The sequence below is a fragment of the Mytilus californianus genome, unplaced genomic scaffold (genome assembly GCF_021869535.1).
Source record: "Mytilus californianus isolate M0D057914Y unplaced genomic scaffold, xbMytCali1.0.p SCAF_4, whole genome shotgun sequence".
Lineage (NCBI taxonomy): Eukaryota > Metazoa > Mollusca > Bivalvia > Mytilida > Mytilidae > Mytilus > Mytilus californianus.
The window spans coordinates 25,966,208-25,993,232 of record NW_026262690.1 but is presented as its reverse complement, the minus strand read 5'-3'; the positions used below and the strand labels follow the sequence as shown (position 1 = coordinate 25,993,232).

The 27,025-nt window shown below is 31.5% G+C and overlaps 1 protein-coding gene across 3 annotated transcripts in view; it reads right to left on the bottom strand.

Annotated features, from left to right (window-relative positions):
- Nucleotides 1-11,602: 11,602 nt before the first annotated feature.
- LOC127737798 (run domain Beclin-1-interacting and cysteine-rich domain-containing protein-like) overlaps nucleotides 11,603-27,025 on the bottom strand; it is a 39,871-nt gene continuing 24,448 nt past the window's right edge. For all 3 annotated transcript variants that reach the window (XM_052248714.1, XM_052248715.1, XM_052248716.1), the window contains exons 18-23: nucleotides 24,971-25,271; nucleotides 24,563-24,641; nucleotides 23,301-23,375; nucleotides 22,288-22,381; nucleotides 21,462-21,534; nucleotides 11,603-16,788 (exon numbers count right to left, since the gene is read on the bottom strand). In XM_052248714.1, the coding sequence (XP_052104674.1) occupies nucleotides 16,728-16,788; nucleotides 21,462-21,534; nucleotides 22,288-22,381; nucleotides 23,301-23,375; nucleotides 24,563-24,641; nucleotides 24,971-25,271 (683 nt within the window). In that variant the 3' untranslated portion in view covers nucleotides 11,603-16,727. The remainder of the gene's footprint in view (nucleotides 16,789-21,461; nucleotides 21,535-22,287; nucleotides 22,382-23,300; nucleotides 23,376-24,562; nucleotides 24,642-24,970; nucleotides 25,272-27,025) is intronic.

The window sequence follows — 27,025 nt, the reverse complement described above, 5'->3', positions numbered from 1 at the left end:
ACATAATCACTGAAAATTTTAAGAAATATTTTACAAATTCCCCTGAAATTATTTCAGGGATTATCAATAATACGAAAATCCTTCGTTTGAGAGAAAAAAACAAATAAAGACGAATAAATCATCTGCATCACCACTTTATGGTTTAAGTATACGGTTTTCATTCCCTGTTCATTTATCAAATCTTAAGTGAACAGTTTTACCAGTGATATAATATTTAAGGGTGGCGAACCACATTAAAACTCATTAACAAAACAGTATTTCAAATTAAAATTAGTTATACGAACGTAAATGCACAGACTAGTCATGTAATTTGCTGTGAAACGAACGGAATGAAAGTTATGGAACATCTGTTTTATGTTTTCTATGTTCCAACGAACAAGGATTTCAAACTGATCAAAGAAATGCAGAAAAACTAAACTACAAACGCACTCTTGCAAAATTGAACACAATTTTGGAGTAGACCAACATTGGCTGTAATGTTTTGATACTGATTTCTCATGTTGATCACAAAAATAAAATGGCCATCGGTCATGAAAGGACTGAAAAGGATAATGCCCGCATGCTACAGAAAATGAAACGGTAGCCGTAATGTCAAAGCAGCCATAAGACGCGAGTACGGTCAACCATGATATGCTTTCGATAAAAGTCTTAGACGAACGGAACGTGCGTACAAGATGGTCGTGGCAGTTGATATTGAAACAATGTCAACAACGAATCCGAACGAATTCTTGGAAAAGATACGAAGGCTCGGTTCTAGGACCATAAAGGATATCCCGATGGAAGTCATTGATGAATCCGGTGAAGCTAGTGGTTACGTCCAGATTCCGTATAGTGTTTTGAGGTTTCCTGCAATCATAGATACATTGCAAGAACTTTGTCAACTAATATTTGACACAAGTATTATTCTGCCCATTTGGGGAAAAGCCATCATATGTCCAATTTTGTAGGACCCCTATTCAGATATCCGAATACCAATGAATTACAAAGGTACCAGTCTTCTTTAATTTCATATACTAGTAAACTGTATAGTTCTTTAATTAACCAGCGCCTCGGGCGTTATCTTGAAAACAATGACATATTTGCAGACATAATGGTTTTCGAAAAAACAGATTATGTGAAAAACATATTTTTACTTTGAATAGTATCATACGAAATAATCCATCGGTCTTCGTTGCATTCGTTGATCTGAGAAAATGGGTTGATTTATTGACAGGCATATCATGTTGTACAAGCTTTTGTTAAATATGATTGATGAAAAAGTATGCAATTCTACAAAAAATATCTATCAGAGTTCGGAATCCTGTGTTCTAAACTAAACGGGAAACTTACATCTTGGTTTTGCTGTAAAACTGGTGTGAAACAAGGAGATAACTTATCGCCGACGCTCTTCTCAATATTTATAACAATCCTGAAATTAATGATCTGTAATAGTCGTCAAAATTGATAGTAATGTATTTTTTTTTAGAAAATATCATTGATCACTCACAAGTTGTTCCTATAAAACTGACTTAAGCAGAAAAAATAACATTGAAAATTGCTAATTAATTCAAAGTCGCTGGACCATGACCTAATAGTATATAAACTGATATATATTGATAGTAATACAATTGTATACAAAATATCATTCATCTATCACAAGTAGTTCCTATCAAACTAACTCAAGCAGAAAACTTAGATTTGGAAGTCGCTGAACCATGACCTAGGGGGCAGGGCCTCGAAATAGTCATCAAACTAATATGTATTGATAGTAATGCAGTTTTATGGAAAATATCATTGATATATCACACGTAGTTCCTTTCAAAATTGACTTAAGCAGAAAACCTAACAATTGTAAACGCATCCTCTACCGTCGCCGCCAACGTCGCCGGAAAAGCAACACCTACGTCTAGCTTTCCGCAACTTCCGTCGCAGGCGACATAAAAAAATAACACTAATAGGTATAAAACCACTAATTCATAGCCCCATTGCTTTCTATGTTAAATTCTGCAAATTCAAGCATTAATGGCTACTTTGTCTTAAGTTCAAATAAAGTGGCAGTTATTTCATGTCAAAACTGTACCTTATCCTGACTTGTGCTGAAAAAATCAACATACCTTTAATTGCATATTAGAGCGTACTGGTTCCCGGAAGTTTGATAGTACAAAAACAGGAACTTCTGATCTGAACAACAGGCCAAATGAGCCCTCCTATTAAAATTTCATATACTTCTTTATTATTCAAATAAAAATTTCAATAAGGGTTCTACAGTGATCCCAAGTCCCCAAGCTTTCATTTGATACTAAAACTACCCAAATATTCCAACTATCGACAAAGATACAGCTATGCGTAGGAACTATTTTGTTTACAATATGTACTACTTTCTTGTATGTTCTTTCCGACCGGGCCTGAATTAGTGGTTCTATACCTTAATAGATTTTGAGCGTCCAAAACGCTTTTATGGATTTCCCATCACCAGGAACGCTTAAAGCAAAATATTTGAAAGCAAAGGATGTATAAGAACTGAGTTACGTGGAGAGCTATGTGACAACTTCACAATTTCACTGTTTACAACATGGGACCTAAAAATAATAGCCAAATCCATATAAGGCTAACTTTGCCGGAGCAAGCTGGAACTTGGTTTCTTAATATTTCTTTATTTTATAAACGGACAATTTCAGAAAGGTTTATAAACGGACAATTTTAGAAAGGTATCATGTTATAAATCATATCACTAATTCAGAACTGACTACTGAACTAGTGATACCCTCGGGGACTAATAATCTACCATCAGCGGTATCGTCGGATCGATACAATATTACGTCTTGCTTAGCTACGTGTGATAAGAAACTTGTACAACCTTGAACCAAAGAGCTTGATTGCTCTGAGGGAAACGACCGCCATTGTTTCTTTTGATATTAGTATTCTTTCTCAAAATGTATTCAACTACAAATGTATTCGCTATTTGATTCATTATAAAAATAGTTTTTAACTTAAAAAATTTCTGGTACAGTGTATATTTATAGATGAACAATGTAATTATTGTGTCATTCTTGGAAATTCAAACACACTCATTTTAGAAATATTCCTTCTGATTGTACTTATCAATCCCACATACTCAGTGTTAAATATACATTTGTAAAAAAAATGTCAATCTGTTCTTTTTTTGGCTTTAGGGATCAAATGGCCACAAATCGCAATCCAGGTAATTTTCCAACAATTTCATTAAATTTTGACAAAGACATATTGATTTCTGAAAAACTTTTAATCTTAGACTTAATGATAACAGCAAAAAAAGAACCGAAATAAGTCCAATTACTAGTTAAATACAAATAAATGCAGTTCTTTTTCTTCTAAATTTTGCTCTTGGTCTGTCTTTAGATGATTAGAAGGCTTCTGTACATGCTAACCCCTGAATTAAATGGAAAAGTCTACACACAGGTAATCTATTAATAGCTGAGTTTATTATCGATCTACTCAGATTTTTATCAAAACAGGAATAATTACATATAAAAAAGTAAAATATCAAAAATATCGAACTCCGAGGAAAATTCTAAACGGAAAGTCCCTAATCAAATGGCAGAATCAAAAGCTCAAACACATCAAACGAATGGATAACACATCTGATGATCATTAACATGTTAAATGAATTTGACTTTATTATGTTTGATCAACAGCAAAGATATATCTATTGTGAGCAACACGTGTTGTATAGTTTCTTAATGTTGATAATTTGAAAAAAATTCTTTTAGATGAGTGACATTAACCATAAAATTTTATTTTTAATGCACCCACCTAACAAACGGCCAAATCATATACCATTCGAAAGCATATATATCATCTGTACTATCTTTTTTGCACGGTCGTCAAATATTCGTACGGTGCATTTTTCGTCAAATCACGATGAAAGGTCAAGGTTGCACACTTTCTAATTTTACAATATGTCAGCATTTTTGCATACTCTGTCTTCTGAATAATAATATTTTGCATGAAAATATGAAAATCTGTTAGAACAGATGTTAACAATCACTTATCAAACGCACTTTAAAATATTAATGACGGATTTTTAATAAATAGGGATGTTTTCCAGAAATTCAAGTAAAAATGATAAAATTGCACTGAAACCAAATTTTTTGTCTGTTATTCGGTTGTTATTTACCATAGAACCAAATTAAATATTCTATTTAGTGCTTTGGAAGTTTTTGACATCATCAAACTACTGCAATTACCCTTCATGCTTATTATAGCAACTCGTGCAGTTGCCCAAAATACCACCATCTGCAAAAAGATAGCTTTTTTGATGTTCTATGTAAACAAAATTTGTATGTAGTCAATATGAGATTAAAAAAACTAAAATCTTATAATTACAGAAGTGTTTAAAGGATATTATACACGCGGGATTCTTTTTTGAGGGACAATTAGGGAGCAAAACTTTGATATTTCAATATGTATGTTTGTTTTAAACTCGTTTTCTTGTTACCTTCTACTGCAACGTGAACTGACTAAGGAGATAAAAGTTTATAAGCTGGCAACTAAAAATTTTATTTGTGTCAATCCTATCAAATTAAGTAATATAATTATTTCTTGAAATAAATGTAAATTGACACATTTTGCAAATCTATTTTTATTTAAAAATTCTAGCAGTTCGTTATAACTACACTTTCAATTCCGGAGTAGTAAACAAACTACACTGTAGTATAAAGATGACTGATTGATTGTTGGTGTTTAACGCCACTTTCGGTACTATTGACTACTAAATAAAATTTAGAATGGAAATGGGTAATGTGTTTAAGAGACAACAACCCAACCAAAAAGCATGAAAACAGCCCAAGGCTACCAACGGGTCTTCAACACAACGGAACAATCCTGCACCCGGAGGCAGGCTTAAGCTGACACCTAAACAAAAATGTGTACTAGTTTAATGAAAACGGACGCTCACTACTTAACTCCGAAACATATAAGTGAACTAAAGTAAAAAAAAAACACATTGCAAAGGCTCCTGACTTAAGATTGGCGCAAAAATGTGAAGGGGTTAAACATGTATGTGAGATCTCAACCCTCTCCTATACCTCTAGCAAATGCAGAATAAAAAAAACACACACAACCAATACGCACAGTAAACTCAGTTAAAAAGAAGTCTGAGTCTGATGTTAGAATAGGTAACTGACGAAGATAAGCAAAAAGACGGTGAAACATAAATTAACAAAGGACTATAGCAGTTACTGACATGCCAGGTCCAGACCTCATATATCTTCATCATATACAGTATTTTGTAGCGATCAGTTTTATTGGAGGAGGAAGCCGGATTGCCAAGAGAGATCAACCGACCTTCAGCAGAAAACTGACAATCCCCGTGAATTATACATTTATTATATTTGTTAGTATGAATGACGTGTAGGTGTCACACAAAAATTCAACCAATCAGCACCAATGGCCTTTTGTAAAAGTAGGCAACCTCTAAACAAACAAAGCAGTTTTGATGTAGATGTTTTAAATTACTACAGCTACATGCTACAAATAAATTTTCTTTATAAAAATTGATATATAAATATGCATTTAAACCACTTTTATTCTAAATTCAATTGCCTATGGTTTTGCATTAAAATTCAATTGTAAATGTACCACGCACTATTCTAATTTGAGACATTCAGAAAACCAGAGCGCTATTTTCTTACAAGTGAAATGTTTAGCTTGCTATAAAGCCAGGTTTGATGCACCATTTTAATCCGTTTTGAGTTTCCCTTGGAGTACGGTATTTTTATCATTTTTCTTTTAAGTAGATCATCTGCCATGCATTGATTAAACATGATATATAAGAATGAGACAGTCTAAAACCATAGTCATAATTTTTCGTTTGGGTTTCTAATGGTGCAAAGATCTCATAACAATAAGAAGTGATATTAGATGACGTGAAAAATAACATGCATTAGTGTAAATAACATGGGTTAAAACAATCTGATTTAAATTCAGATCTGTAACAACTCGCATGCTAGTATATCATGAGGATAACGAAATCAGAGATCTATATTTTAGTAAGATTGTTTTAAGATTATGAGATAGCTTACAAGAAGAGATGTAATGGTACATTAGAATTGCTAACTATTCAACTCTATTTGTTTATCCTGAAAAAAAAATCCCTTCATTTTTAATCTCCATATGTGCACTTAAAGACAAACGGACGTAGGGACACAAGGTTTATATCTTACATCGATATCTGAGTTTGCAGGTTTTCTTTGCCTTGGCTTAAAGAAAATAACAATGAGGCAGTGTAAAACCATGATAGTTGAAGAAAAAAAAGATAACACCATGAACACAGCGAAAAAGTCGGTCAAACAAACAACAGTCCCTAATACACTACACAGAAATGTGCCAACACTACCTAAAACAGGTGGTAAATACAGTTGCTCAGTAAGGATATTCAATCTTCCAGAACATTAACTTGCATTCATAAAAACAACTAATAAAATATGTAATAATGAGCTTACATTAAAAAGAATTGTGAATAATAAAGCGTAGTGTGCAAATAATATTAATTCGAATATTGAATGAGAATAAAACTTCGTCTTTCGACATCGGAAACACATTTTTACTATATATACCTTGTTTATTCATTAAAGCACTTTCAATACCCCTATTCAAAACCGGTTAATCATTTTCTTCTGATATTTACTATATTATCTAGCCAAAGAAAAGCAAAATGATCAATATTTGTAGATGGTGTTTTTATAGGGCAACTGCAAAAGTTGCATTAGAAGGCCGCATCTTAGGCTATATTACATTAATTACAGTTTACAATGATGCGAAAATTCCCTCGGCTTATAAACCATTAATTTATTATATTTTTTACATATATATACTCATACCTCAAGAAACATTTAGCTGTTAGTTCAATTATATCATTTTTGGAAGTTTTTTAAGAAATGCAATTTTATGTAAATATTGCGCAATTAACATTTAAGTTTGCATTTGATTTGGAATTATTGTTTTTTGTTTTATAAGGTTCCGACAATTTTTAGATGAACAAATTTCATATAGGTACCAGAAAAGGGCATTTTGTTTAACTGTAGCAAAATTTTGGAATATTCATTTTTGACCTTTAACCTTGATTTAACGAAAATTGCACCGTACGAATTATTGACGACCGGGCAAAACAGAAAGTACAGATAACAAGCTTTCGAATGATATATAATATAGCCGTATGTTAGGTGGGTGCATTAAAGTCGTTAACTAAGCGTCTTTTTGAAAAATGTCACTCGCCTATTTCGTCTGAGGGGGTTTAGTCGATGATACCCCTGGTCAAGAAAACTACGCATGCGCTGGATTACATAAACAAAGTGTTTGGATTACGTTTTGATTGAAGACCATATATGTGGTTCTTCATTTCCTTATGGACGTTCAATATGAAATTTCATAAAGGTAACCTGATTGATTGGAACACCACTTCAGTACTTATCTGACGGAAAAAGTTTCATTCCGGAACCACTCTCGAATTTTACCAACAGAACACAATGGAATCCCCATTATGACGTGATGTCTCTGGATAAATATAGATACTTCTTAATACTGATTCTCCGTATTGTAAAATAAACGCAACTAAAAAAGGGAGATATCAAAACGCGAGGATTATGAAAAAAAATTTAACAATCCTGTCCCCTTTTCCCAAAAGTGCCCTACCGAATTAGACTTGGCCACTCAGGTGCAACATGTGGAGCAGGGTCTGCGTATCCTTCCGGTTCGTATTGCTCAGTCTTTAGTTTTCTATGTTGTGTTTTGTGTACTATTGTTTGTCTTTTATTTTTTAGCAATGGCGTTGTCAGTTTATTTTCGACTTATGAGTTTGAATGTCCCTTTGGTATCTTTCGCCTCTCTTTTTTAAATTCAATCTGTTTGTTTGTTTTACTCATTAAAACAAAACAATCTTTAGAATCTGATTATCTGAGTTGTTCCTTATTATAAAGCACATAACGGTAGACGTGAGAATCTTGAAAAGGAATCAATGGTAAAAGTCTTACAGATTGCTTGACAGCAATCGTATTCCAAAAACTTATAAATTCAGTCGAAGTTTATGCCAGACAATTGGCAAAACGTGAAAAAGAAAAAACTAGATACTCATCGAGTTGGGTGAAAGTTGTGATAAACAAATCAGGATAAAATCTAAATGGTTCTTTGAACACTCGTGCTACATCTATCTTCAAAGACACAAATGTTGCTGAGCTCTTGTCCTACCTTCATATGCGATTAATATCAGATATCACTTTTAAAAATATTAGTACATAAGTTAATCTTATGTTCCTTCCGGATTTTATGGTCTTCAATGCTCTTCAACTTCGTACTTTATTTGTCATTTTTAACGTTTTTTGATTGGAGCGTCCACTGATGAGTCTTTTGTAGACGAAACGCGCGTCTGGCGTGCACAATTACAATCCTGGTATCTATGATGAGGTTATTTACAATTTGAGCATTGATCGATTCGAAGGGAGTGTGAACGTTTTCTTCTATATTCACTTAGGAAAATTTGAATGTTTTCGATGGAGGTTTAAAGCTTTTTACCTGGTCGAAGGTTTTGTTTTTATCTTAACATCACAGTAATTTGTATTCAAAATTACCCTTTGAGATGATATCTTGACAGAGTTAACCAAGGCAATACAAATGAATCTCATTTCATTATGCTGCCAGTCGATATTGACCTATTAAACATTTGAATACTTAAGTTGTAAATAAAACAAAAACGTCATTTTCGAGAGAAATATTGATATTAATTTCAGATGTTAGGTTAAATTATTTTTGTAATATATCAAACTTAACGATCGGTACAGATCTATTTTGCAAAACACTTAAGGATGTTTCTCATGGTTCTTAAAAGTGCAATTTTTTTTTCATTTTGCAAAGAAGTACAACGAAATATCATAATGTTGTTGTTTTTTTTTTTATTTTTATGATTCCTTGAAAGATAAGGTAAGTAAAGAGACAAAATAAGATTTATTCATTTATTTCCTCTCATATCAGAAGTATACAGCTCAACACGAGATACGAGAATTTATATGAATAGTAAACATGACACATCGCACATTTAATGTAACGCTGCAGCCCGCGACTTTTTCCTCCAAAACTTGTGCTCTCGAAAATCCCAAATGAATATTTGGGGAACTAGACGCTGTGGAAGGTCCAGATGCAAATCATGCCCTTAATTTCAAATCGGAAGTTACTGATGTTCAGGGCACTAAAATGTTTTGGTTTCATCTATATTTAAAAGATGAAAAACGCCGTTATATGCGAACAGCTGTCAACAGATACTAGTATACATCGGAAAAACATACAGACGTCTGTAAGATAGTTTTGCAGAACATTTGAATTCTTAGAACGACGAAAACGACGACTAATTAATTAGCTGTCAATCATTTATGTCCGCCTGGTCATATCGATAAAGACATGCAAGTAACTGCAGTCCTGACAGAGGCACAAATAATTATTTGAGCAAAGACTTTCTGATTTGAGTACACTTTGACCTCAACTTTCTGATTTGAGTACACTTTGACCTCAAGTAAAAGAGAGGCGAAAGATACCAGACGGACATTCAAACTCATCAGTCCGGCGAAAATAAAACTGACAACGCCATGGCTAAAAAAGAAAAAGACCAACCGACAAACAATAGTACACAAAACACAACATAGAAAACTAAAGACTGATCAAAACGGACCCCACAGAAACTCAGGTGCTCCGGAAGGGTAAGGAGATCCTGCTCCACATCTGTCACCCGTCGTGTTGCTCATGTTAGTACAAACCAGGTAATAAGTCTAATTCGGTAGGTTACATTCGGGAAAAGGGGACGGGATTGTTGTTACGACATTAGGAACGTTAAGGATCGGCTGCAATCCTAAATGGTGTTGTTTGTTGTTTTAGCTGATTTGGATAGATATAAAATTTATGATAAAAGAGATGATTTTTCATTTCCTATTGTTAATTATTCATTTTTAGATGGTGACGTTCCCTTGTCACCATCTTATGGTGTTTATATATCTCAACTTATTCGATTCGCTCGTGTATGTATTTGATTTTAACGAAAGAAATCTCTGTATTACTAAAAAATTATTACACCAGGGTTTTCGCGATCACAAACCAGTCAAAGCATTTACTAAATTTCGTAAATATAAATCAACATGCAGACATCTTATACGTTCAGGTATTTCACATCCAATCTTTTATGGTAATTCAGAAGGGATATGGTTACGATAATGTTGTCAGGTCATTAAAGATGGCATATTTTGATATTAATATTGACACACTCATAGGGTCTTTGCATCGGAAATAAACACATTTATTCTAAAACCAGTTGTTGGCATGATACGGGTTATGTTCTTCTCATATATTTTATGATGGTATGATACTAAACCCCTAACGGGAGGGATTGTGCTTGATTTTCATATGTTTAATTGAGGTCTGGAGCTGAAATGTCAGTAACTGCTAGTAGTCCTTTGTTAATTTATGAATCATTGTCATTTTGCTTAGTGTCTTTTGTTACTTATTCTGACATCGGACTCAGACTTCTTTTAAACTGAGTTTTACTGTGCATATTGCTGTGTGTTCGTTTATTCTACATTGGCTAGAGGTATAGGGGAGGGTTGAGATCTCACAAAACATGTTTATTCCCGCCGCATTTTTGCGCCTGTCCCAAGTCAGGAACCTCTGGCCTTTGTCAGTCTTGTATGGTTTTTTATTTCTAGTTCATGTATATGTATCGGAGTTTAGTGTGTCCATTTTCACTGAACTAATTCACATTTTTGTTAAGGGGCCAGCTGAAGCCCGCCTCCGGGTGAGGGATTTTCTCGCTGTGTTGAAGAACCATTGGTGGCCTTCGGCTGTTTTCTGCTCTTTGGTCGGGTTGTTGTCTCTGTGACACATTCCCCATTGTATCATCACTTATTTGTTCATCTTTATTTTCCTTATTTTTAATCAGGGCAAGATTTCTATAGTAAATCCTTGATCAGGAAAAGGAAGATAATATCTGTGTTGACAGTCGATTGGAATTCTTATAATATTGCTGCTCATTTCGGTTATTTTTCTTTTTGGGAGTTTTTTTTATTTGACGACTTCATGGTTAACCTTCTTTCTTATACCCTATAACCTTCAAGATTCAGATTAAAATTTTGGCAAAGGTACTACATGAATACTTCATAGTCAGTCGAAATATTGGGTTAAGTTTTATGGATTATGATTTGTTTTACAGATGACAAAAGATATTGTCCACTTGTTACCATTTTCTGTCTTTTAGCTTAAATTGTTTTGTGTTTTCCCCCTTTTTCTCCCTTTTAAATAAAGTGGATGTAAATAAGACCATTAGCTTATTTTTGTATTTTGTCTTCTTGTAACCACTAGGCAACACTTTTTTTTTTAAATTAAACAAACATTTGACTAATAGAAATCTATGTTTCATGTCATTTCCGTATGAATGATAGTAAATTTGATATCTAGTTTGACTCAGCCTGGAATATAAGGGGAATATATCCTTATCCCCATTCTACCAGAATATCAATTATTATCTCCCTTACATAGTATTTACATTATGATAATGGGTTATACTATGGAAATTGTTAAGTAGGCACCTGCAATAAAACACTTAAATAACAGATAAATAGGAACTTTTATTATTACAGCACTTTCTTTTTTATATTAAAATATTTCTTTTAAAAGTTATTATACATTTTAATCAACCACATGTTAAATTACATTTTCAACAAACATGGACACTATGCTGCAATCACCAATAAACCAAGGTCACATAAGAATTTAATAAAATGACATAACCATTTTATTTGTTCTCTCAACATGTATAATGTTAGAATCAGTCAATGAATATTTATTAGTTTTTCTGTAAAATTTGGCACATTGAAAAAATTTAATCAACATTTGTCTGAATTTGGTTTCTTTCAAGGAATAAGGGAAAATCAACATAAACATGTCTGTTGATATTCAATCAAGTGTATTATGTTTTTTTGTATAATAAAAACTGCTAGAAACATTTATTTTCTTTAAATCTATCTGCACTTTTTGTATTTCACATTCCATAATTCTTTGAAAAACATATGTTTCTTTTGTACACAGTTCAACTGATACTTAATAAGATCTAACATTGTATGGCTAAATTTGAGACGAGTTATATATATATTATGGTGTTAGCCCTGTATAACCATGTGTTATCCGATGGAGAATGTCTGTCATAAAGTTGTCATATGTTTAGATGTGTATAATAAAATTAAAATTTGATGTGGCACCATGGTAATTTACATTATCATCTTTTGCGACAGACAAAATAGCTGATCTGAAAGGTACACCATCTACTTGCCACTATATATACATCATGTACTGTGTTACAACCCTAGATAAAGCCGACGAGGAAAGGCATTACATCGACCACTGAAAGCTATATTTTTATGTAGCCTAGGTGGTCGAGTGGTCTAGGTCGCTGGACACGGTGCAGGCTGTGTTGCCACGATGTCAAAGAAGCAAGGGTTCGAATCCCGCTGAGGGAAGAACAAAAATTTGCTAACACAAATTTGAAGATCTAACATTGTTGGGCTAAATTTGAGACGAGTTATATATATATATGTTGTTCAGTCTAGGTGGCCGAGTGGTCCTTGACCTTATCTTACCAAGATGCATGTAAACAACAGTTGGTTTTCATTAGCTCTTAAAAAAATAAGCATAGAAATGAAAATTTTGAAGATTGATTTAAATGTCCTTGGTTTCTTGTGTAAATTCAGGCATAAATTAATACATGATCATCGAAAATCATATTTTACAACTCTTTGGTTTTAAGCTTTCATAGTATGCAATTCAAATCAGAAGAAGTATTAATAACTTAAGTGCTATAAAGCTGAGAACTTGTTCTAAAAGAAAAATTGTATGACAATCACCATAAAAATGCTACTGTATTATACTTTTGATAAATGAAAAAAACAATATTTTTAACTGCTATTTTAACATGCTACTGCAAGATATGCTGTGAACCATTTATTTATCCTTGGACAATAATTTTGATGAATTCGTGGGTTCAAGTAAACAAAATGGAATACAATTTCTTAGTTGCTTGATAGAAAATTAATTATACCAATTAATTCAGTATTGTTTAAAAATAACACATTGTTTTTATTCTTAAAAAAAGTGTTCAGTCTTGTACTCCCAAAAATATGTCAAATTCATATATATATATAGTTATTGACAATATAATGTGAATATCTTAACAAGCATGTTAATTAATGGATTTACACTATGGTTTGATGTTCAGTTTATAATTGCCAAAAATACCTATTCTAATGCAATTTTTTTGTATCAATGGTTCTGATTGGATGACAATCAGCATAAAATTCTCCATCTCCCCGTCTGTAACTAGGGAGACCGACATTTTGAATTCCGGAATGTATTGACATGTAATTTCTCCAATAATAAGCAAAAAAAAACTCACATTTTACAACTAGAAATCTTCTTTAAATCAAATTTAATTACAATCTGAGGCTGACAAGAAGGCAGAAAACGCCCCATGTCGTCACGTAGTTTAGGTGCCAAAGAAGATAACTTCATTTCGCAGAATTTTCGTTTAATGAAAATTTTAAACTGAAAAAATGACTAAAATTGAATGATTTGTTTATTTTTCACTAGAATAGAGATAACTGTATTGTATTTGAAGCTTTGTGGACGTCCTTCGTTAATTTTACTGTAAAGTCTTCGCTCTGCATCGCCAGGTAAACTCAATTTGCTACAGTCAAACTACCAATGGACATCTGCAAAGCTTCAAATAGTTATCTCTTAAATACCTTCATCTTAAAACAATGTTTTACTTCAGCACCAAAGTGATGTGCTGAAATCAAGGAAAAGGTTCACTTTAGGCCAAATATGGCTTTGAAATTCAACTTTATCATAAAATGTCAAAATGGCTTTAATTCAGTTTTTAAATGAATCTATTTAAAACACCTTCCTACTAGGTTGAATAAATCTCTTCATTAAGAGTACATTCTAGGCATCAAAGTCAGTACATTGTGGATATATGGTAAAAAAACAATGATTTTGTGCATTTTTTCTGACTTATTGAAAATTTTACCAAAATAACATTACAACACAATTCACAATTAATGCATACTTGAGGGGTCATTTCTTCTTCATTTTTAATGTGATGTGCCAAGAAGAAATTATTTCCTATTAATAGTTATATCACAACTATTTCTTTGTGAAATTTTTAGTTTTTTGGCCGGATCAAAAAAACATGAAATTCTTAGGGCCAATACCAGCCCTTTGTGAACTTACTCCTTTGCTGAACCTTGAATCAAATGTAATACAATTGAATCTTAATATTTTAGTCATATATTTAAACTTGACAAACCTCTGAAGTATGAAATCTCTTTCTGAAGAAAGATTAATATTGGAAGCTGTATTGAACATTATTCTTTATCAAAAAGTATCTGCTAAATGACATAATGTTAACAAAACAATCATGAAAAATATAAGGGCTATTCCATTAAATAAATGTGGGAGGTAAGAAAAATTTTATTTTTAGACATGAGTCATAGGTAATTTATAGTTATGTGTCCATTTGGTGTACACAAAATTACTCAAAGTATGTTAGTTGTGAGGGTAATTTGGAAGTCTTTTCCTATCCTCCCACATTCATTCTAATTTATTAGCCCTAAGAAAGCAAAGTTAGAACCACCAAATTTATTCCAAGCAAAATAATTAAAAAATATAAGGGCTATACAATTGATGGTGCATTTATAACCAACAGAAAAAGGTATCCTGTTTAAATTTCCTGACAAAAAATAAGGACTAGATAAATTTATAAATTACACTTAAGTATGGTACGTTGAAAAATTCATCCCTTTGTCTTTCAAACTGCAAGTCAACTGGGATAATCCTCAATCAATTTGTAATGATTATCTTGGGATCAACATTATCATACTGAAAATATCACAGAATATTTGTCACCGGTTATCATAACCTTATAATATGTAACAATTGAATATAAATCAATATAATAAATTAATTTGCCATGTGTATATTTTTGAGAAAATAAATAGGGAATGTGTACGTGGGACACAGATGATGACTCGCTTGCATATCATATAAAGTTATAAAGGGACATAACTGAAGAACAGTAAAAGTGACACCACCAAAATTCAAACTTGATCAGTATTTTGTGGTAATAAGCATTGTGTATAAGTTTCATAACATTTGGTTGAGGCTAACTTAAGTTAGAAAACCAAAAACAAAAAATTCAGCGATTTTTCCATTTGTAAAGGGGCATAACTCAAGAACAGTTAAAGTGACGCCACCAAAATTCAAACTTTATCTGTATTTTGTGGTAATAAGCATTGTGTATAAGTTTCATAAAATTTGGTAAAAGCAAACTTAAGTTAGAGAACAGAAACCAACTTTGGGACGTACATACGGAGGGACGGACGGACAGACAAAGGTAAAACTTAATGCCCCCTCCACTACGGAGGGGGCATTAAAAAAATTAAAATGATGATCAATTTATTCCATAAAGAAGCACTGAAAATTAAAAGCAAATTGTCTTCATAAGCCAAATAAAGAGTCATGCAGGGTGCAGGATTTTCTCGCTGTGTTGAAGACCAATTGGTGGCCTTCTGCTGTTTTTTGCTCTTTGGTTGGGTTGTTGTCTCTTTGACACATTCCCCATTTCCATTCTCAATTTTGTGCTTAAAAAATCTCTCACAATTTGTCATACTAACATCTATAGAACAGTACAAACTGTGAAATGTCATCTACGTGTATTGATTTTGATAACATGTATACTTATTCATGTTATTACCATCATTTCACAGTTAGAAATTGATTATAGCCAAATGTTAAAAACTAAAAAATAATTTAAAAACCTATTTTTGCGAAAATTATATTTTTTAAAACTTGAAGATGAAGATTTCCAGAAAATCGAAATTTTGCTTTAAATTGAAAATTGTTAAGGTCTTAACTTATGACAAGTTTATCAGTATATATTAAGAGATTAAAACGTTACAGTCAAATATTAAATTTCTGACCAACTGCTCCTCTTGTTTAGCCAATGACTTGTTGGGATTATATTAATAGTATGAAATAAGGCCCCAAATGTTATTATTCTATTTTACTAAATTAAGTATGAACTTTACAAAAACAAAATGATATGTTGATATAAAAATAAGAAGATGTGGTATGATTGCCAATGAAACAATTATACACCAGATGCCAATCACTAGTCTGTAAGACATACATGACCCACCAATAAAAGAAATTAATGAAAATTTAACCATTAGGATTAAAAATGCAGAGGTTAGCCTGAGATATTGAACATAAAATGTAGGTCACAATGATATAAATGTTCCATAACTGTGTTTTTTACTAAACGAAAAGAAATTTTTAGTAAAATATCATTATTGTATGCAGCATTGAAATATCAACAACATATAACTGTGAATTCTTGAAAGGAATAGTAACACAAAAAAAATGACTTAATTGAAAAAACCAAATTTAGCTTCTGACTTAAAAATTGCTGAGCAGGATCTGATAACCCTCTTGAGTGTTAAACTACACAAGATGATCGCAAAGGTGAAATAACTCTGAGATATACACTCAAATATAAGTAGCTTTTAAATGAACTATAGACAAAGGAAGATTTATTTGGCTCAGTCACATCTGTGGTGGACACAAATATCATACAAATGAGTAAGCACCATATTGTTAAATCCTTGTTCAAGGAACATCAACCATTATCAACTGTTTTTATCTTCTTCATCAAATTCTTCTGAAAACTTTTGTTCCATTCTCTGTCTTCTGTAAAATGTTCAATTAAATGTCAGTCATGTTTAACTAGAAGTTTTCATACATTTACAATTAACAACTTCTGAATATCAGAGGTGAGTAATAAAATTAAAGTGGGCAGTCACATGTATTCTGTAAAATCAATTCCACACTAAACACAGTACTGAGATTGGTGAACTATCTGTTACGCAAAAACAAGGAATCATTACATGCCTGCCGAAAGGAAATAAACCTAGACATTTCTTAAAAAATTGGCGACCTATATCTTTATTAAATACAGTTTATAAAATTGGCTCTGGAGTTATAGCAAAACGCTTTAAAACAGTTTTAGATAAACTGATAGATTTCGATCAAACCGGATTTATTAGTGGGAGATATATTGGAGAAAATCTTCGTTTAATTTATGATATTATGCAATTTACTGAGGAAAAAGACATTCCAGGACTTTTATTGCTCATAGATTTCGAAAAGGCATTTGATTCAATTTCTTGGGAATTTTTAACCAGTGTCTTGAAGTTGTTCAATTTTGGAGAATCAATAATTAATTGGGTTAAAGTTTTTTATAAAAATATTAAATCAGCTGTTAATCAGGGAGGACATCTATCAGAATTTTTTTCTATAGAACGAGGCTGTAGACAAGGTGATCCCTTGTCGCCTTATATTTTTATTCTCTGTGCTGAAATATTAGCACTAAAAATACGAAATAATGATAAAATAAATGGCATTACAGTTGCTCAAGCTGAGCACAAACTTTCACAATTTGCTGATGACACATCTCTTATTTTAGATGGTAAAGAAGAATCTTTGAATGAAGCATTAAATGAATTAGATTGGTTTGGAAATATATCTGGTTTAAATATTAATTTTTCTAAAACACAAGTTATTTGGATAGGAAATAAAAAGTATAGTAATGAGGTATTATGCCAAAATAGAAACCTTACATGGGGAGAAACATGTTTTAAGTTATTAGGTATAAGCTTTGATGTTAATCTTGATAGAATTGTAAAAATTAATTATGATGAAAAAATTGTACAAATAAAATGTGTAATTAAACAATGGTCAAAACGAAATCTTACTGTTATTGGTAGAATTACTGTTGTAAAGACATTGATATTGCCTATTTTAAATCATTTGTTTATATCCTTACCAAATCCAAGTGATGATATTTTAAAAAATGTTATTGAACTTATGTACAATTTTATATGGAGTTCACCAATTGATAGAATAAAGAGAGATGTTTTACAAAATGATATTGAAGATGGTGGACTCAAAATGATAAATCTTAGTGCATTTATTTTAGCACTGAAGTGTACATGGATAAGGAGATTATTTAAAACAGACAACAAATGGCAGAATGTTTTTTTGTCAAATGTTCATGTAGAACTTGAAAAATTTTATGGTTGTGGAAGTGTTTATATACAAAAATTACAACAAAATATAAAAAATAAATTTTGGCAAGATGTTCTGAAAGCATGGCAACTTCTCAGAGAAAAAGATGAATATGACAGTTGGGAATGCTTTCTTGCTAGTCCAATCTGGCTTAACAATAATATAAAGGTAGCAAATAAACCTATTTTTTATAAAGATTGGTTTGAAAATGGTATAAGATTTATAAATGATATTGTAAATGAAGATGGGACTTTTTTCTCTCATCAAGAATTAGAAGAAATGTATCAGATAAATGTGAATTTCATGAGATATAATAGTATTATATCTGCTATACATCAAGCATCAAAATCATTTGTGGGAAAAAATCACAAATTAGAACTACCTTTAATTCCATCTGCTATTAAAAGACTTGTTAAAAGTTCAAAAGGATCTAAAGATATGTATATTGTTTTAAATAAAAATAAAAGTGTTCCCACTGGTCAGTTAAGATGGACTGAAATTTTTGGCTTTGATCAAAATCATTGGAAAAAAATTTATAAAATGCCATTTGTTGTCACAAATAATACTAAGTTACAGTGGCTGCAGTATAGATTCAATCATCGAATCTTAGCTACAAACAAATTTCTTCATAAAATTAAGATTTATGATAATCCAAATTGTACATTTTGTAATAGAGAAATTGAAACATTAGAACATTTATTTTGGGATTGTGAACATACACAGATATTATTAGAACAGATTGAAAATTGGTTTCTGACCAATGGAGTTAGTGTATTTTTTACAAAAGAAGTTTTTTTGTTTGGTAACATTGCAAAAATATCAAAAGGCAATGCAGAAAATAATCTTTTTCTTATCATAAAGCAATATGTTTATAATACCAGATGTTTTAAAAAAAAACTGTCAATAAACTCAGTAAAAGAGAAGATGAAATATGTGTATGCAATTGACAAAAATATTGCTATGAAAAACAAATGTGAACATCAGTTTCACAGAGAATGGAACATTTTTAATAGATTACTTAGTTAAGTACAAAAATGTATACACTTTAAATTTAATATTATACATGTTATAAATGAAAATGCTGTATTTACTATGCTAAAATAGAATTCAATGTCTAGATGAATTGTATTGAAAACTCACCACACTATTTTCTCTCACTCTCTTTCTCTCTCTCTCCGGTGTTCAGACTGCTTTACTCTTTATCTTATATTTGTATATTTAAAAAAAAATTTGCTTCCTAATAAAAAGATGTATTGTTAAGATAATATCAATAGATTTATATATTATATATTGTTATTATTTGTGTATACACTGTATTATGTTGTAAATTGGAAGTTATAAATAATAAAAATTAAAAAAAAAAAAAAAAAAAAAAAAAAAAAAAAAAAAAAATTCCACACTAAATGTTACATCTTTAAAGACCAAAAGCATTGTAATTTAACATTGCCTTAATCACATAAAGGCCACATATACTTGTATGCAATGGAAAAAAAAGAATATCGTGTATTAATTCATCACACAAAATCACTACATGCACATAACAAATCCAAAAGCAAAGGAACAGCACATTTATTGCTGTTCTTAATTCCAAAGTCACAGTGTTACGTTCAACATAGAGCACACACATTCACCTCACAACAAGATGAAGTTGAATTCTTTGCTAGACTTTGATCAGACTAAAAGTGTGCATTGAAAAAGTCAGTTGCTGGGTAATATCAACAAATCATAAAATTATGGACGCCAAAAACATCTAACAAATACTGTCATAAAAGTTCCAAAAATCTCTCTGTAAAATACAGAAACAGTACAAACTTTTTGACAAACACATAACACACAAAATACTTTTTAGATATCTTGCCCTAGAAATTAGGTTTGAATAGAGCAATAGTAGGGATGGATGGACTCCATAACAATTTCAATAAACAAAGTGGCAGAGAGCAAGAACTAGAGGCTCTCAAGAGCCTGTGTCGCTCACCTGCATTTGACCTGTATTTACTGATGCTTTGGAAATCATGTAAAATAAGGTTAAAATCATAATTAATAGTATTAGATATTAGATATTATAATGATATCTAAGATAATAAAAAAAAACTGCTAAATTTTTGTAAAATTACTTACTCAGGGGCAGCAACCCAACAACGGATTGTCGGATTCGTCTGAAAATTTCAGGGCAGATAAATCTAAGTCTGATGAACATTTTTGTCACCTGTCAGATTTGCTCTAAATGCTTTAGTTTCAGAGATATAAACCAAAAACTGCATTTTACCCCTATGTTCTATTTTTAACCAAGTCGGCCATGATGGTTGGAAGGCGGGGTCATCGGACAAATTTTTGAAACTAGATACCCTAATAATGATTATGGCCAAGTGTGGTTAAATTTGTCTCAGTAGTTTCAGAGCAGAAGATTTTTGTAAAAGATTACAAAAATTTACAAAAAATTGTTAAAAATTGACTATTAAGGGCAATTACTCCTAAAGGGGTCGACTGACAATTTTGGTCATGACAACTTATTTGTAGATCTTACTTTGCTGAATATTATTGCTGTTTACAGTTTATCTCTATCTATAATAATATTCAAGATAATAACCAAAAACTGCAAAATTTCCTTAAAATTACCAATTCAGGGGCAGCAACCCAACAACAGGTTGTCAGATTTGTCTGAAAATTTCAGGGCAGATAGATCTTGACCTGATAATCAGTTTTACCCGATGTCAGATTTACTCTTAATGCTTTGGTTTCAGAGATATAAGCCAAAATCTACATTTTACCCCTATGTTCTATTTTTAGCCATGGTGGCCATCTTGGTTGGTTGGCTGGGTCATCGGACACATTTTTAAACTAGATACCCTAATGATGAAGTTTGGTTAAATTTGGCCCAGTGGTTTCAGAGGAGAAGATTTTTGTAAAAAGCTAACGACAACGGACAACGACGACGACGGACGCCAAGTGATGAGAAAAGCTCACTTGGCCCTTCGGGCCAGGTGAGCTAAAAATTAAGTAGTGGACATAACAGATATTACTCAAGAATAAATACCTTATATCAGGAAATTTTCGCTACTTTTGCAGTAGACATTTTACTACCAAACTAACACTCGGCGAAAATGTCACGGTTATCTAAATGCATTGTACAAGGTTATGAAACACTGATAATGGAAACAGGGAAAATTCAACTGCTATATCTTAGGCCTGATGCCAAAAAAAAAACCAATATTAGGTATGTAATCGCTGTATAAAAGAGCATACACACAGCAAGAATACATAAAAAAAAACACCACATTAATATGTGTTTTACCTACCTAGCTTCTAATCTAGCACATTTAGGACATTTATCTGGTACAAAACAGTCTTTATGGAAACAGGATTTACAACCTACAAGTAGTTAAGTTTAGACGAATCTGAAAAAACATCACTTCTACAATTCTAAACTTATTAGGAAACACAAAATTTGTCTATTATGAAACTTATAGTCTAAAATTGTGTGAAATATCATTACAATGAAACATTTATATTTATTACAGAGAAATTAAACAATAACTTTCAAAATAATCAACATCAGCTTTATGGCTTAATATTTGGAAAAGATATAAGCTTAGCCCAGAGAAGCATGTGCATATAAAGCTTTTGAAAATCTAATTACATGAAAAAGATATCATATAACAAAATTTTTAATATAACATCAAATTTTTTTTTGCAAATACTTCATTAATTTACATTTTAATATAACTTAGAAGTTACACATAAACAAGAAGAATGTGTCCATTGGACCCAGATGCCCCTGCTTGTTAATATGCATGAGTCAATGAACTATTTCAATCTAGTTGTGGCAAAGTAAAGATAGAGTGCGGAAGTTGCAAATTTGAAGATTTTTCCATTTATAAAGGGACATAGCTCGAAAACGGCCAAAGTGACGCCACCCAAATTCAATCTGTGTTTGGTGGTAATAAGCATTGTATATAAGTTTCATAACATTTGGTTAGGGAAAACTACAGTTAGAGAAGGAAACTTATTTTGGGACAAACGGATGTACAGACAGACATATAGATGGACAAGGGTAAAACTTAATGCCCTCTGCTGCGGTGGGAGCATAAAAATTCTATGTTTTTATTGTTAAAATTTACTCACCTTGACAAATTTCAACCTTATTGAGTTGAAATGGAAATATAACATCAGAGTTATTTCTGCACAGTTCACATATAAAACCAAGTCCCTGGCAAAACTATAACAAAAACAAAAAATTTTTAAAGAACTGATTACCTATAAGTGGCCATTTTGTATGCAATTTTTCTGTAATAGCTTTATTAATTATTTAAATCTATTCAAACTTGCTGATACCAAGATGAGTTACCAGATTCTAAGTCTTAACTACAATGTTTGCTCCTTATAAATGTAATGGTGTTATGTATTGGGTTGTGTGTCATTATTTTAATGATTGATTGATTGTTGGTGTTTGACTCCACTTTCATCACTATTGGCTATGATGTGACAGTCAGCTTTTATGGGTGGAGAAAACATTCAGCAGAGAAACTGACAATCCTTGTCAATAAAGATTGGAGTCAAACACACCTGCCACATACGGGGTTCAAACTCACAAGGCTAGTCATAATAGATGAACTAGTTAGACCACTCAAACACCAGGCCACTGTCATTATTTTGTCCTTGTTATAACAGAAGTAATATTTATATAATACTCAGCAATAACAGATCTCTTCAAGCCTATAAAAATCAATGTAACTACTGACATTTCAATATGCATACTATGATCCAAGAAATAAAATCTCTGGTGACACTTTAAAACAAATAACTGATTTAAGACACTATGTTCACCACAATGTAACTTTTGGGTGTTTTGTGACATTGGGTTGCTGTCTTATTAATGAATATTCCACATCTCCTTTGATTCACTTTAAAAAGTTAATCTATTAAGAAATTCTTAAATGGATTTTATGCTTACATACCAGACAATTTTCTAAGAGTGATATTCATGAAGGTACTATGTTATTTTGTATATACCAGTCCAGTCTATTTTAAATATATGATGCTGATTTGCCAAAATGGTGATATTGGTGTGGTAATATGGTAGACTTACCTGACAATTTTCCACAGGTTATATTGGTGTGGTAATATAGTAGACTTACCTGACAATTTTCTACATGAGTTAATGATGAGGTGACTATATTCCTTAACTGATTTAACATTTGTAGATTCTTTACCTAAAATATTAAAAAATGAACTTAAAATAACTCCACTAATTCATAAATTATAATACAGTGGATTTCAATTATTTGCAAGTCTGTTTCGAAGAAAAATGTATCAATTAAACAGAGTGTGCTTTCGTTAAATAAGGATTTGAGGTCATACCAGATGGAACGGAACAGAAATCCCCAAAGAACAATAAAGTGCTGTGATCAACATACATGTACATTATTGAATTTGAATAAAATATAAATGCCTGATGAAATATTATTGAGTTTAAATATAAGATTCTGTTTGCAGTCTAATGACACTTCCTATATGTGAAAAATGAAAAAAATAGAAACAGTTGTAATTGATCTATAAGTAAATTTGTTTTCTGTGATCCATATTTGAAATGAAATATTATACTATACACAGAGTTGTTATCTTTATAATAATATTATTTATAATAAAAGTGTACTTAAGTGCCTTTGACATGCCAAGGTTGTAACACTCTTTCATTTCCCTTTGATATAGTTTCTGTATAGGCAAAGAAGTGAAGTGACCCTTTACAGATTTTTGTTTGTGAGTGTTACTCTTCAAAAAATTGGTATTTGAAGGAAATGCAAAAAATCATAAATTACACAAATAAAAAAAAATTCAACAAAAATGTAGTCAAGAGACTATTTTCATATTACCGACTTTTGACTTAGGAGTATATAATTTTTTATCGTTGCAAATTTGGGGAAATATTAATTGTTTTATGTTATCTATACACAATAAAATCATTGGAAAATATTTAAATTTTTTCCCGCAGTTGCAACAATTGTTGCCCTTACTTTACCAAGTACCAGATTGTCCTACCACAAAGTAGGTTACCTGTAAAAAAAATTAAATACCCCAGAGTCAAAAGTCTTTAATATGAAAATAGTCTATTGTCTTTGGACAATGTTTGATTTTGTGTATGAACAATCATACCTATATGCCAATTTTTTTCTATGCAATTAACAGTAAGGTCAATTACCAAGCTATGCAAATGACCAGATTTTTTACTATAGAGGAAAAGAAAATGGTTTTGTGCAGAAGAAATCTATCCAAATAACTGAATTATGCAAAAATAATTAAAGAGTTATCCAATTGAGTGCATTTTAATGTATAAATACAATACAATAAATATCTTACAAGTTATGACTATAATATCTGAAACACAACACTCCATACGTACATTAACAAGGTCACATAGTGAGTATACGTGAAAATCATCAGACCAGTATGGTGGTAGGTTCTTTATATCACTCAACAATCTGACAAGAAAACAAACATGTAGTGTAAAAACTAAAAATAGAAATAGAATGTAAATATGACAAAAACATTTTGTTTTAAAATCTAGGAAAATCATACAAATCTAAAAATTATTAATAGCCTTGTAATTTAGCTTTCAATATCAATCAAATGTATGTATAGCAATTCATTTAAAGAAGTAATTGAAAACATACCCTAGTATCGCGGTATCAATACTCTCATAGCAGCAATATTTGGTATGTTAGGAAAAACAAGAATGCACAAATGTTTGTCTAAGCGTACCCAAACTCTTAAATCAAAGTATTCTAAACCAAATTTTAAAAGAACTTACTTGGTACCATCTTTACAGATAAGTAGGAATTTCTTCACATATTGTAACTGCTGTCGTAATTCTAAAATACTATCTAAACTTTTCACTTTCTTATATAATGATGGATTAATATCAGAGATATTGAACAAAGGCTCCGTATAGATCTTAGTCAATAAGTCATGGGCAAAGTTTGACACTTGATATTTGTTTAAGTCCCATTTCTTCAGAATTCTTCCCGGAATATATGATAAAGATTTACTATGGCAACATTGACAGAAAAATTTTCCTAAGTATTCACAGTATCGAAATCTGCTGATGTATCCTGAAAAAAGAAAAATATTATTTCATAATGAAATTTATCCAGCACAGAGCTATTTTTATTAAAGTAATAAGAGTGTACAAATGTTTCATATCTGTTAGAAAGTATTCAGCCATGATGATAGGTTGAATAGAGATTAGTTCAGACCATAATGCTCTACTGATGTACAAGCCTCATCAAAAGACAATGGTTGAAAGGGCAAAATCTATGTAGTGTCAAAAATCATTCCATAAACATGTTCTGTGTGCATGAAAATTAGTATAATATTTTTTTACTTGCACAAAGTTGGTACTTCAGCTTTCAGGACTATTAGTCCTTGGGGTACACTTTGCAGAGTCACCAGTACTTCAGAAATGGCATGAGGTATACGATTCATTTTGTCTGTAAAATTCTATATCATAAATAATGTAATTGAAGTAAAACTAAGATTGAACTAAAATGTATTACCTCAGTGAAAGATGACAGATGTTTTTTTTTTATTGCTTTTCTGTTTTGGCCATTTGAATTTTAATGCTCTCAAAACTTTTATATTTTGGGTTAACCAACCAAACTTCTGCATGTGAAGGAGGTTTTTCTAAAACCTTCTTGACCAAACAACCAAATAACATAATAGGTGTTGATCACAGTTTATCACAAATGATTTATAGGGTTCAAGGAAATCAATAAACAATTTAAGATGAGTTTTACAGTGAGCCAGAGGGATACACACATACTCAAATTAATTCTTTTATAAGAGAAGTAATGAAATTTATCCTGTTGAACTTACTTTAAATAAAGCTAATACTAACAATGACCACTGCCCTTTCCTCGATCTTGATATCTATATCATTAACGGAAAGCTTAATACTAAAATATATGATAAAAGAGATGATTTTTCATTTCCTATCGTTAATTATCCATTTTTAGATGGTGACGTTCCCTTGTCACCATCTTACGGTGTTTATATATCTCAACTTGTACGATTCGCTCGTGTATGTAACAATGTTTTAGATTTTAACGAGAGAAATTTATGTATTACTGAAAAATTATTACACCAGGGTTTTCGATATCACAAACTAGTCAAAACATTTACTAAATTTTATCATCGGTATAAGGACATCATTCGTAAATATAGCTCTACATGCAGACTTCTTATACGTTCAGGTATTTCACATCCAATTTTTTATGGAAATATTCTTTATAAAGCACAAAAATGTCAGTATTCACCTCTGAAGCTAACAAAACCTTTAAATAGACTTATTAAGAAGGGATATAGTTACGATACTGTTGTCAGGTCATTAAAGATTGCATATTTTGGCGTTAATATTGATTCACTTATAGGGTCTTTGCATCGGCACTAAACACATTTATTTAAAAACCAGTTGTTGGCATGACACGGGTTATGTTCTTCTCATATATGTTATGATGGTATGATACTAAACCCCTAACGGGAAGGATTGTGCCTGATATTCATATGATGAAGACATAATCTTTCAATCAGTTTAATTGAAGTCTGGAGCTGGCATGTCAGTTAACTGCTAGTAGTCTGTTGTTATTTATGTATTATTGTCATTTTGTTTATTTTCTTTGGTTACATCTTCTGACATCAGACTCGGACTTCTCTTGAACTGAATTTTAATGTGCGTATTGTTATGCGTTTACTTTTCTACATTGGCTAGAGGTATAGGGGGAGGGTTGAGATCTCATAAACATGTTTAACCCCGCCGCATTTTTGCGCCTGTCCCAAGTCAGGAGCCTCTAGCCTTTGTCAGTCTTGT